The sequence below is a fragment of the Pocillopora verrucosa genome, chromosome 13 (genome assembly GCF_036669915.1).
Source record: "Pocillopora verrucosa isolate sample1 chromosome 13, ASM3666991v2, whole genome shotgun sequence".
NCBI lineage: Eukaryota > Metazoa > Cnidaria > Anthozoa > Scleractinia > Pocilloporidae > Pocillopora > Pocillopora verrucosa.
Window position 1 is genome coordinate 3,085,455 of NC_089324.1, and position 13,191 is coordinate 3,098,645.

Consider the following 13,191-nt stretch of genomic DNA (forward strand, 5'->3'; position numbering starts at 1 on the left):
GACCATAGATTTTCCTTAAAATTCATTTTACAATTAGAGGCACAATATATATAAACAAGACCGACTCCTTAGCTTATTCCAGATTCTGTAACACCAAGTAACGATAAGTATTGCTACTCCCCCTGGTGTATGAATACGAGTGCTCCCAGACATTTGAATCTAAACACGTTCCATAATCTTTTACCTATTTCACCACAACGACAGATATAGTCTCCAGGGGAAAAAATTTGCGGTCGAAGTTTTAGTACCAATTCACATAGCAGGCCTTGTTCGCAGTCCTTGAAGATCTTCACCTGTGAGAGCGGTAAAAACAAAAGTTTGGAAACACGTAATAAAATGTTTTGCGCAAATAGTTTTCGAAGGGAGTTAGCACCTTTCCCTGAACACAATCAACCACTAGAGAACTAAAGTATGATCAGCATGGAGAACATACACACTGATGCGCGGGTTTAAGACGTTAACCACCCAAGGCATAACCAGTACCTTTCGCAACGTGTCTAGATGCACATGAATGGCTATCTCAGTTCTTAATCTCTCAGGGAGCATTTCCAAAGACGCCCCTTCGTCTAGGGCTTGTGTCCTGGGGGGGAAGAAAATAAACTTGAAGTGACTGGTCATGTTTGTGTGAAGACAATGTGTCTAGCATCGAAAATAGAACAGAAAAATAAACTTAAACACGTTTTGATTCTACGTGCTTTTCTAGTGACAGACCTGCTCCATGCGTAATGAGCCCATCTTTTGACCCGAGTTTGTAGCATGTGAGGTACATTGTGATGCTCCATGTACTGCTTGATTGCATCCATCCTAACACACACACAAAAATCATTTTCAGAGTTAAGGGAAATCTTAACGACTCAATCTTACTAAAGCTTATCCGAGTCTCAGTAGATGATTCGACTCAGTATGATGCTATTCCTGACCTTCTGGATGGGTCACCCCTCGCAAATCATCAAGTTTCCCTGACAATTCACCATTACTCATTTACACTCCTAAATGTGGAGAGGCTCTGAGAGAAAAAAGTGTCACGATCACTACACGATGAGCCAGCCAAGGCTCGAACAGAGACCTTTCGTCTGGGCTCTTCTGCTTGAAACACCACGCTACCGCGTCTCTCCTACAATCGTAGAGTGCGAACTAAAGAATTTCGTACCTCGCTTGAAAATTAGTTCTCGCCGCATTCATGTTGCTAATGACGTCACCAACGTTGCCCACAACCGTGGCAAACACAAAGATTCCCAGGAGAAACATACAGCCAGTGAAAATATATTCCTGCAGGTGATACGAGTGAGAACGCAACAATTACGCCAGACTGAGACTTGTAAAAGTGGAGAGGTCTTACATTAATCTCTCATCCCTAACAACTAGCATTGAATTTTTCCTTTCAGTATCACTTCTCACTAAACATTCACGTCTCAAGAATAAAGTAAAAGGTCCCCTACTAAGGAAGGTTATGATTGCTCGACAAATTCTCCCTGTGCGTACCATAGGAAAGGTATAGCGAGCAGTGTGGAGAATATGCCAAGTCAAGTTAGGGTGTGAGGGGTTAATGCGTAAGGAAATAGTAAAGGGTACAAGTTTGCACACAGAGTTCTCGTCAAGGTTCTGTGAAAGTGGGAAATGAATGAATATCTATGCTTCGCTTCTTATGGATGATGGAAATTACGACCGGGGAGGTTTTGTGCGGATCGATCCTTGAGTCCTGAAAGTTTGATTCAATGGAAGCAGCATCACTGCTGAGTGTTATTTTACCTAAGATATCTCAAATATTAACTGCGTTGTTTAATTGAATTGTGTCAGTGCACCTTATTATTTTAAACTTCTATATGGGTATGGAACCTAAATCAGTGTAACACAGTGGTACTACTCTGGATCTCTCAAATAATTTTTCTTGTTGGTCTCCCTGAGGCTCGAGATATATGTAGCATTGACGATCCGCGAGGTTAGAAAAGCTGGAAATTTTCCAAATCCCCCTCTCTGTTGTTATGAACCGGACTCCTTCGAGGCCCAGTCAATGACATTTGTCTATGATTTACTTACAAGATTTGTCTGGGGACTTGGCGTTTCTCCAATTGTCATCAAAGTAAGGACAGACCAATAAAAGGATTTCACGTACTTCCTGTCAGATGCACAAAATACTAAATGTCGATAAACAGTTCTGTCATAGTTTCTTTGGAAGCAAAATCCTCGGTGGAACACATTCTTTGGGTTCTCAAAAAGAATTGATTACATTTTTTGGGTACAAGTGAAATGTTTTACGTTCTGGTAGAACTAACGTTGTTGATTCACGATGAGTCTGATGCTTAAATATTAAGTTTTTTGTCTTCTCTTTTTGTTGTTTTTGTTTTGTTTTGTTTTGTTTTATATTTTTTATCTTGACTGCTATGATCAGCAATATGGAAAGCGTCCTTTATCTTCCGTTACTCAAATCGGTCAGATGTGTACGCCTCTCTATATTGTAATTAGTGACATCCATACCGCCTTCTGCTGGGATCAGTGATGTCACAAGCGTTCATTATCTTTCGCCATTCGACTCGGTTACCAGATAACGAAATGTACTAGGTTTAATCTTTTTCTTGGGTTAACATACCCCCAGATCCCCCTCGGGGAAAGGGGCCTTACAGCCCCTTTTACGGGCACATCCGTCCATCACACCATCGGCAGTCGCTTGTAGAAAAAGTTATTGCAACCCTTAAATATGATACCTAGCTAAGACGTTCAGAGTACTTTATTCCTGAAAATATAATTGCCTCGGAGTTAACTTTTTATTGCATAAACCACTGACCTGGAGAGTGGATCACCGCCTTTCACGGTTTCTGTGTACACCCAGTCATTAGTCCCCAGTCCTTCATACTCAGAGATGGCGTAGTATAAGCAGGCAACCCAATGCATTGCCACACTCAAGTACAGAATCAGTTTGGAAGCCCGCAGGCGGTTTGGTTTACTGGTTCGATAGTCACTCATAAGGAAAAATGTTTCTACTGAATGCCATTTGAGAAGTCTGGGTAATCGGAACAGCGAAAAATGACAGGGAACTAGACGTAAAGAGAGAGAGAGAAAAAAAATAAAAAACCAAAAAAAAAGAGACATGAACAAGTTCAGTGCCCCATTCAAGGTAAAAGTTTCGAAGACATGGAAAGACAAAAAAAAAAAAACAGAAATCTTGCCATTTTCCCTAGTAGGGATGCTAGTACATCGCAGCTTTGGCCCCTCGCTCCCGACCCTGCAGTTTTCGGGTTCACTGGACTGTTCCACGGTACCTATTTATACTCCTTGGTGGAGAGTGTAGCGTGTCTTGCCCGAGAAAATTATCCATGGCTCTCGATCAACAGGCTTTCCTCCTCATTTTATCCCAAAAACCCGCGATCACTTTATAAACCCTGAGAAAAAGTGTCATTGCCTTTTCAAGAAACCTTGAGGTCTGATTTTCATACGAACGACAAAGATCCCGTTACAGCTTTAAAAGAGAGTAATTATGTCGTACTCACAAAATATCACACGGGAAACTGTTTCCAGGGGTAGAAGGCAAATAATATCAACTTTAAATCGTCTCTTCTTTGTATACGTCTCTGATAATTGTACAGGATCCTTAACCTTCAAAGAAAGAAGAGGAAAGGGAGATGGAATGGAGTGATGAAGTCAAAGGGATTTGGAGTGTAATAGTCCACGTGAGGGTTCAAATGTCTGACGAACTCATATAACCAGAGAAGTCGACTCTTTGAAGTCATCAGAACAAAAGGAAATCAAGTCATGGGAATTAATTGAAACTCTCTTTGGCGACTAAATACAGTGAAGACAAGAGAACATCATGTACCATAATTCCCTGATCATCTCGATAAGCAGTTCTTAGTTGCACGCACACGTCACAGGCATACAATCCATCTGCAAAAACATCTCCCCACCAGAAAAGGAGTCTAGAGAGAGACTAAACAAGAAAAACGTTCCCGTTAAAAAACGTTTTAGGACTGATGTAATTGGAATTGTATTAAGACAACACCCTCTAACTAGTACGCTGGTCAAGATAAAAACACCTAAGAGTTAAAGGGTGAAATCTGTGTAAAAAGAAGACAAGTCAAAAGAAGAAGAGCAGAGGACGTATTTCCAACGCCCCATTTCAACACATCACTCCTACCTCTTCCGATGATTCTGTGAAAGCGATTCTAAGAATGACGGTACAAAAGTTGTAGATGACCGTAGCTGCAATTACACCCTGCAGGAAACAAAAGAATTTCTTCAGTCTTAAAAGGCAAATTCTGATAAACAATAAAAGGGATGTCGGTAAGTAATCTTACATGAGGAGCGAAAATGGTTCGCCGCGAAATCTGACTAGCTCAAAGCACTCTTTTTAGGTTAGAAAGAGAAATTATGCGAATTTGTGTGGTGTATTGATTTTAATATTCAACTTGAAGGGATTTTATGTACCATCCATATGTAGTAGATGTCATCCTCTGGATCAACAACAAGTCGTTCAGATCGAAAAACCTGCAGTTGTGAAAATAAGAGAAGAGTTAATAATACTACAATCCTAACCAAAAGTTACTGATAAATTTAAAGAGATGTGTTTTTGAAAGTCTCAAGACTCACGTCAGTTTTTTACCTTCGCATCATGCGCAAAAACTGCGTTTTGTTGGTGTTGTTGTTTTTGTGTTCACTGCTCTTCCTCCAGCAAGTCTTCCTCGGCACATACACATCAGAAAGTGACACTCACCAACGACATCAGTCAAGGAAGACCCACTCGAGTAGAACTGGCCTTGTACACTTTATTGCTGAGCTTGTCAACTCAGTTGCGGTCTAGTTTTCTTTGACAAGTTTCCTCTTTTCAATAATTGGCATGTTAGTTTGCGGAAAACAAAACTAGAAAACTTCTTTGGAAATTGTAAAAATCTATCAAAGACACTACCCAGGCTGAAAAAGTAGTGAAGTAGAGTAGTTTGTCTCACGATGTAGTCACTTTCGACGTGCATCACACGTGCACCCTGATAGTTTTTTTCAGGCGAAGAAGGCAAGTAGTATGCAAAGAAAACGTCGGGATTTACAACGAAAGAGACTACATCGTGAGACAAACTACACGAGTCCACTGCAAGTGAATTCATCACGATGGAAATCCGCAGCATTGATCCCGATATCAATATGCTTAAATGGCCAAGGAAAAGCCTCGAATAGCCGCACTCAAAAGAAAGGGAATGCTTACAGTGAGATTAACCGTATCATTAATCGCACATGGCTGTCATACCTTTCCGATAGGCTCTCGAATTGAAAGAAGGTATTTGTTGACTAGAGATCTCCTACTAGCGAGTGGTGCTTGCTCTTTGTATTCCTCCTGGATTTCTTGTAAGGAGTTGGTTTTAGCGCAACCATTTCTAAATATATAAGTAAATTTATAAATGTATATAGACTTGTCATCAAATCAAGGCAAAGAAGTAGGCTTGCATGTAAGCACAAGTAGCTAAGGCCCCGTTCAGACTGGGTGCATATTCCGCGACACCTTGCCCGAGCACCTTAATAGACGTTGTCCAGCCAACCTGGTACCCTGGAACGAGCACTCCACTCATGTGGAAGCGAAGCTAGGTGTTAAACATCGTTTTTGAAGTCAGTAATTTTAGTGACTGCATGGCAAGGAAGCATGGCAAACAGCACGGGTACTGGCGAAACCGTGTTTAGACAAGTTAGCATGCTTGGTAAAGGTGTCAGAGTACTACCCCTGGGGAAGTGCCCGTGCCTAGGCACGGTGCTTAGATTTTTTCTCGAGCACCAACAAAAATCCTATCCAACGCCTACACTGAAAAACGTAACGTTCGCGCATAATCATGTAACGTTAACATATACAAGTATTCAAGCAGCAACAACACAAATTTTCGTTTATTTTAAATCACTTAATAAAACTAAGCCCACGCGCATTCCCAACACCCTCCTATAGGAAGTTGAAAAACGGAGCAAGTAATGCCAGAAGAAATTAATGCTTTAGAAGGAAAGCAGTGCTCTCCGTAGTTCAAACATACTTCTACTTACGTAGGTTTTTCATCCTTGAAGTTTCACCGGAAAGAAAAGAACGAAAAATAAAAACATTAATAATAAAAATGCGTCACTGGTGAACAAAAGGTTAAGAGCTCGAGAAATTTCTGTCACGTCGCTATTTACTCCTTAGCTACAAAAGCAATTAACATGACGCTTCTCCCTTAAGTACTAATACAGTTCCTAGCAAACTTTTAATGAGAATATAAAACTGAGTTATCAAATAAATGATTCGGTGATATGGCTAAAAATTCTCTTCACGAATTTACCTGGAAATGTTTCACACCAATAAAGGAAATTGCAATCAACAACTCAAGAATCAGAGGATAAATTTAAAAAGGGAACTTTCAATTGGTAGTCCTCATATTGGGGAACGGTGGAACGTTAACTAGCTGTTTCAAGGGTTACGTAAGCTCGACATGCCAGCGACCTAAGACTTGACAACATTCACTCCGCAACAGAAGAATTCAGTGAGTTAAGAAGATTGTTCACTGCCTGTCGATATTTTCCGTCAGATGTCTCATTGTTTAGTGTGTTGCGACAGCGCACATGCAAATGTAATTCTCCAAGTGTCTAAGATGCGGAAAAACTTCAGTAAACTATACGCGAACAAGCTGGACACATGAATGTTTTACCTGTCATATTCAGTTACGAAAACTATGAGAGCAAAGTGTTTAGAATTTGCCAGAAATGTACTCAATTACGTGTGAACGAGCCGATTGGAGACATCACTGCTCATTCTGTTGTATTCACCTGACAAAGACCACTAAAACGCACTGAAGTGTCAGGCTGTTATCAGCACACTGTCAAAATTAAAAGCCGATTTTTCAATTACACCTCCATCCCCTGGTTCTCAATTTTGGCATAAAATCCAATTTCGTACGAATTCTAAAATAAACAGCACACATTAACAAATAAGCGCTAATTTAAAAATCTGCCGGGATTAAAATTACTTTTTCTGCTTAGGATATTTTACTAATACTACAGGACATAAGAAACCCACACGACAAAGACTAGGGGGAATTGGATCCACGTTGCGCTTATAACAAAACTTTGTCATTTAATTCAAATGACCTTTACTGCATGATTGCCTTGGATCAAACAAACAACGGTCGAAAAATAATTATTCAATATGAGTTTGACGTCTGAATTGATCCACGAACACAACGGAATACTTATGCTTTTGTCTATAATTTCTTTACCGGAGAAAACAAAAACATCCTAACTGAAGCTCAAAATCTTACAAAGAAAAAATAAAAAAGGTTTGATTCACCCCTGAGCGGCCTTAGATTTTGTGCTGTAATTAGTACTAGCATCCAAAGACAGAGGTACACAGATACGACTGTAGTTATAAAAGCGCACAATCAACGAGTTATATTACATCTCTTTATGTCTTGTCGGACCTTGTAATTTCAAGAAGGGACTAACACGGCCCTGCTAGAAGAGCAAGCCATGAAGATTCGTTTGAAAATTAAGGGCCGCTTCTCAAAATCTTTGCGTTGTGCAGTCAGCCTGTGCACTGCACCTTATGACACTGAGAAAAGAATGTAAATCAAACGCTGTTTCGATATGGCTGGCTGTCAGTTCAGAGGAACTCAGCAGTCACAACACCGTCTCCAACGTCGTAGAGAACTTTTCTGAACTTAACTAAGTTCAATTCAGTATCGTGAATTCAAAGTTGGTGTCTGTTCACACCGGCCGAACTCATCAATAACGAAAGCAAACTCGCTGGCAAGTTTTTCTTCCGAAGAAATCTTTATTCGCACTTGAAGCAAATAAAATATGGAGTCGGCGATTAATTCCATCCGAAAAACAAACCACGACCGTTTTTACAACAGGAACAAACAAAAGCAAGTTTCGCAAGGAATTAAATTGTCAACCAACTAACCTTGGAGGCTGAAATTCTTCTTAAGGCATCATAATAAACGTGATCTTTAGCCTCTTCTTGGTTCTGTAGAATCTCTAAGACTGTACTAATTTTGCGGGGTGTTACATTGCGCCGCGGATTCTGTTTCAGGAACCATTTTCGAGCTACGCTCCAAAGATTGGCCATTCAACTTAGCGTGCCTAAGTTTGGAGCTACAACTTCAGCGCGACTGTCGGGAAATAGAATAAAACTGAAGTTTGCTTTGGAAGTAATAAACAAACGAATGTCACGCTACTGTAGAGCAAGTGCAAACAACAAAATCATTGGCTTAATGCTCTGAAGATGCTATGTCGCCGACTTGGCTTAAAATGGTAAAAACTTACAGAAACGCAATGCTGCTTCAGCTTTCTACAACAAAACTCTAGAAGCTTAATCTATTTAAAAACATACCTTACAAGTTTGATACTGGCAAAACAGTAATTAAAATTGTTCCATTGAATTTCCAAAAAGGCGAGTACAATACATCGTCTTTGAAATTAAAGTAAATTATTATCACAGGTTCGAATTAAAACACATGTACCACAGACTTCAGTTTTCGTCGACGCTACAAAACTAAGAACAAACGTGCGTAAATTCATTTAAGAAATGTTTCAGGAATTTTGAGTTGCTTGCGAATTAAATTTACGACTTTTTTGCTACTGAGGAGTTCAAATAACAGGAAGATCATTTACTATTTTTTATTTTAAATGAATTCATTAGTCGTTCGCTGGTCATTCACAGTGCTAAGTCTGCTAATCCTTGCATGCTTTGTTAGAACCCTATTTTTCAGAAATGTGCAATGACCGACCAGCGCCGGGGGGGGGAAGGGGGGGATTTCACTCGGGTAGCCTCCTCACTGAGTGGACTCTTTTCATTGGTTCCTTTGAGATCTGTTTATTTTCGGCGACAGAGGTTATTAAAAGTTAATAATAGACCTCCACACCACTTGCCGCTTAATATAATACAGATTTAACTAAGATCATCGTAGCATTATGTCTTTACAACGCTGGTATACATTAAAAGTACTACTGAGTCAAAAGAAAAAGCCACAAATCCATAAAAAAGTTACCTTCAAAAGAAATGAGGAACAAGGAATATATGTATTATCCAACTGCTGTCCATTTAAAAATGAAAACACGGGGGTGTTCCAAACGTTCGCCTGAAAGTCGGATGAGGAGCAACGGAAGTATTTTTGTGTCTTTTATTTCGCCACTAAAATTGTCGTTAATTGAAGGACCTCTTCGCCCTAGGTTATCTTATCAAATAAACAAAGAAACAAAGATAAAGCGAACGGTAACGAGAATTGCTAAGGATGGCGAAGACCTTCACGTACTGCAACTAAAACGATAGAACTGCTAATCGAACCTCAACCTCAAACATTCGGATTCCGCGCTCCGATGTTCTGCTACGATGCGCTTACGTCGCGACAGAAATTGCACTCGTTGCACCAAAAATTACGGGTAGTGCGACACTAAAGGAAACGTTTCATTCAACTTGTATTAACACGGCGTCATCTTATTTTTTAACAAAATCAGCAACTATGTTTTACCTGTCTAAGAAAACATGTCTGTTGGTACTACATAACCATCCGTTAATTGATTCAGAATTTTGTCTAGTTTAAAGGAAACAGGAAATTTAAATATAGCCATTAAGCTCGATATCTGAACTCCCACCCTAGGGTTGAAAAGAATTAACAGTGTTAATAGTGAGTACGATTATAAGCAGGAGACTTCGAAAATTAACTTAGCAGGAAGAAGATTTATCATTTCCTATTGAATTAAAACCATACCAAAATTATTTAAATCTCATTGGTAATAAGTAGGTTCTCCGAAGGGCAATAACAGAGCAGTAATTAAAGGCGTCAACATGACGCTGAGGTAATTAAAAGGAAAGTGTCACTTACGATCTGTAATTGGACAGAGGGTCGACATTATTAAATTCAGCGAGACCTGCATTAACACACTCATATCCCTTGAGCAAAACTTATTCCGGGTAGAAAACAATTTTACAACGAAAAACCCTACATGGGTAGGACAGATAAGGGGTATGTTTATTAGCCTTGACGCGAGCGTGACTTGAGCGTAGGACGCAAAAAAACTTCTGAGTCCCAAAGAGGAATCAAACCTCGTCACGCTCCGACGCTCTACCACCAAGCCACAGAGACTTAGTGTTAAATCAGGCCATACACCTGATATGCTAGGTTCATATGTGAAGAGCATCCTGCATACTGCTTCGTTCCGAAAATTTTCAAAAAAAATGTGCGTTCGTGACAATATTTCTATCAGTTATTCCTTCAAAGACCGCAAATATCTCCCATACAAATCCCGTTCTTAATTTAGTAAACCCCTTTACCCGTCAATTTACAATTGCAATTCCGTTTTAAGCGCCGCCATTTTTTATTAATTATTTTTTTATTAAAACATTTCTTACGTTTACATACAAAATAGAAAGAAAAAAAAAAAAAAAGAGAAAAAGACACACACACAAAGCTATTAAAGCACTACGGTTACCTTGTATGTGAGTTACAATGACATCACTTTAAAACTAATGATGGAAATTAATCATGACATCACTTATTCGTAAAAACACTTATTAACTTTTCCCACTTTCTAAAATAATTGTATAATTTGTCTCTTTTCCCGGCAATATGGAGTTCGATATTGTAAATACGCCTTGTCCTGGCTATAAAACCTTGAAGAGAAGGTATACCATTCTGGTATTTCCGAGAGCAAATATAAAACTTACCCAGAAGCAAAATATGGTTGAACGGAAGAAAATCTTCTGCAATATCGAACTTACCAAAAATGACATCTTCCTCTTTAGGTTATCAACAGAAATGTTATAATCGTACAACCAGGACAAGAAATGTTTCCAAAAACTAGATGATACTCTACAGGAAAGAGTAAATGCTCTACGGATTCAACCTCTGTTTGGCAGAAAGCACAGGACGGCGAAACTTTTTTTCGTTTGTAAAGACAATACGGTTTAAAATTTTAAACTGAAATTCTCTAAGTTTAGATTCTAATGTTGCGAAAAGATAGCGAATAAAAACTTTTCCAATCAATATCAATGTTGCCGCCGCCATTTGATCTTGACGTCAAACAGCATTCTTTAACCTAAAACACGACTTTACTGTTAAAAGCGAGAGAATTCTTCACTCGTTTCTAGTCTTTTCTGAGGGAAACAAGCATAAATAGCGAATCAGGAGGGGACCTTCCATTCGTCCACTTCGCTTCATACGGCCTCCTCGATCGGCTGTTTCTGGGATTCAGAGACAACCGACAAATAAGATTTAGAGAAAATGCTGCGAGTGGAAAAAAACAACAACAACAACAACAACAACAACAACAACGCGCAAAAGGAAGATTTTGAAGTCTTGTACGGCGTAACAGAGTGGCACGGGTCTGAGAGTTATTTATCTAACTTCAAAACAATACACAAAAAATTCAATTTCAAAGAGCATCTCAGAGTATTAGTGAGGATAGAGTGGTTTTGCATTCGCCGTTTAGAAAAATTCCACTCTTGGAAGGGTTGCACACTCAAGACGGACTTAGAACCCTAAGTGTGGGGAGAGAGTGAGCGTGTCACAAGCGGTGTTAGTTTGGCATCTAATTGGTTGAGGGTAAGGAGTGAGTTTTCTAGCCAAGTAAATTCAATCTAAGGCAATCCAAGACGAAGAACGAAACTGCACTAAAAACTCCTCTACCCACTCCTGGAAAACCTTCCCTATACCACAGCTTGCCTCTCACGATAACATGTAATACATTACAACGAAAGAGATCAGACAGAAGTGACAGGGGAAACTAGTTCTACGAGCCTTGACCTTTGATGCATCGATTTAATTGTCATTAGTAACATGAGCCGTTACAAGCCTTTGCAGGATAACTGTTTACAGGAATACATCAGTAAGGCTGTCATGAGATCGGCTGGTGGGGGAATTAAAGGAAAGCCAAAACTTCTCTCGACTTGGGGGCGAAGAGTCAAAAAGCCAGCTCCTCGTCTTAGTACCGAGTAACATTTTGTTTTCATCACGCCAAGCCAAGTTGGTGGCCCGGAGATTGAAAGTGATATTGGCACAAAAATAGAGGGATTGTTCTGTGGTCTATTAGTCTACTACATGTACGAAATAGGCTAATCAAGCCGGTCCTTAGCCTCGCTTTTGAGTCACGGCTCACGAGTAGAGTCCAGGTATGAACGAGCGTTAGTTGCGTACGGGCTGTGCAGGAGAGAGGTTACCTGGTGTTTCCAATACCTAGTAAATTTTTTATCCTTTCACTCCTAAAATCTTCTCACTATCTGCCATATATTTCTTTAAGTATTGACTCTGAGAATAAGGTTATCGGTCTCATCACCTTTCTGCTTAGCAATATATTGACATTGTCAGGAGAAATTATTCACTGGTCAAGTCTCAAACTGAAGGGTTAAGTGTGATGACGGGCGAGGCCAAGAGGTGATAGCCATATGTGCGGAACAGAAAATAAGAAACGATCGGTCGTCTGGTTCTTTCTGAAATGGAATGTCGTTTCTTTGAGATGATAATTTTTCTACAGCATGACAAAAACCTAACATAATTTCATGCCTGTTGGTGCGCTATAGGTAATACATCTTTATAAATCTACCGTGAAAGGTTATCAATAATACGTTGATCTACTGTTACCTGAGTCCGTGAGGCTGTTTGCTAAGGGTGTGGAATCCTTTGAACAGCTCGTTCGCGAAACAGAATAGTATTAAAACTGTAGCAAACACCTTTTATTTTTCCTTTACTGTAACACTCAACCAAGACACTCAACCGAAAAAGAATACACAAGTGTTCCGCAAGGACAAAAGAGGAACCTGAGGAAATTCCAAAGGAAATATCACGCCTATTTCATATAGTTTCTCTTTAAGCTTTGCAATAAAAAAAAAAAGAAGAAGAGAAATAATACTAAAGGAAAACGCGGTAATCTGTGATCATTTGCCGGCACTTCACCTGCCCTGCGGGTTCCAAAACAGCAATAAGATAATCATATGATACGGCGGTATACTAAAATCAAAGGTATGCCTGCTATATGGGACGAAATAAGTTCTCACACGTGGGCTACTAATGACATGAAAACAACTTTTAATCACCCAAAACTGTGGGTGATCGAGAAAAGCACAAATTTGGTCGGACGCGGGCAGCGATTAATATTAAGTGTTTGGTACAAAATCTACATATCACCACACGCATTAGGCAAACTCTATTGTAATACTTTATTTTTGTAGATGGAAAGAGAAAACGCTGAACACTGTGGTTA

General features: G+C 39.6%; 1 protein-coding gene across 2 annotated transcripts in view; it reads right to left on the reverse strand.

Annotated features, from left to right (window-relative positions):
• Positions 1-13,191, reverse strand: part of LOC131779554 (cyclic nucleotide-gated channel alpha-3) — a 31,315-nt gene that overhangs the window by 6,125 nt on the left and 11,999 nt on the right. The window contains exons 3-15 of one of the 2 annotated variants that reach the window (XM_059096116.2): positions 7,898-8,105; positions 6,007-6,020; positions 5,231-5,357; positions 4,420-4,479; positions 4,130-4,207; positions 3,812-3,922; positions 3,486-3,591; positions 2,783-3,032; positions 2,038-2,116; positions 1,151-1,269; positions 712-804; positions 484-580; positions 185-293 (exon numbers count right to left, since the gene is read on the reverse strand). In XM_059096116.2, the coding sequence (XP_058952099.1) occupies positions 185-293; positions 484-580; positions 712-804; positions 1,151-1,269; positions 2,038-2,116; positions 2,783-3,032; positions 3,486-3,591; positions 3,812-3,922; positions 4,130-4,207; positions 4,420-4,479; positions 5,231-5,357; positions 6,007-6,020; positions 7,898-8,062 (1,408 nt within the window). In that variant the 5' untranslated portion in view covers positions 8,063-8,105. The remainder of the gene's footprint in view (positions 1-184; positions 294-483; positions 581-711; positions 805-1,150; positions 1,270-2,037; positions 2,117-2,782; positions 3,033-3,485; positions 3,592-3,811; positions 3,923-4,129; positions 4,208-4,419; positions 4,480-5,230; positions 5,358-6,006; positions 6,021-7,897; positions 8,106-13,191) is intronic. The other variant, XM_059096117.2, reaches the window with a different exon arrangement.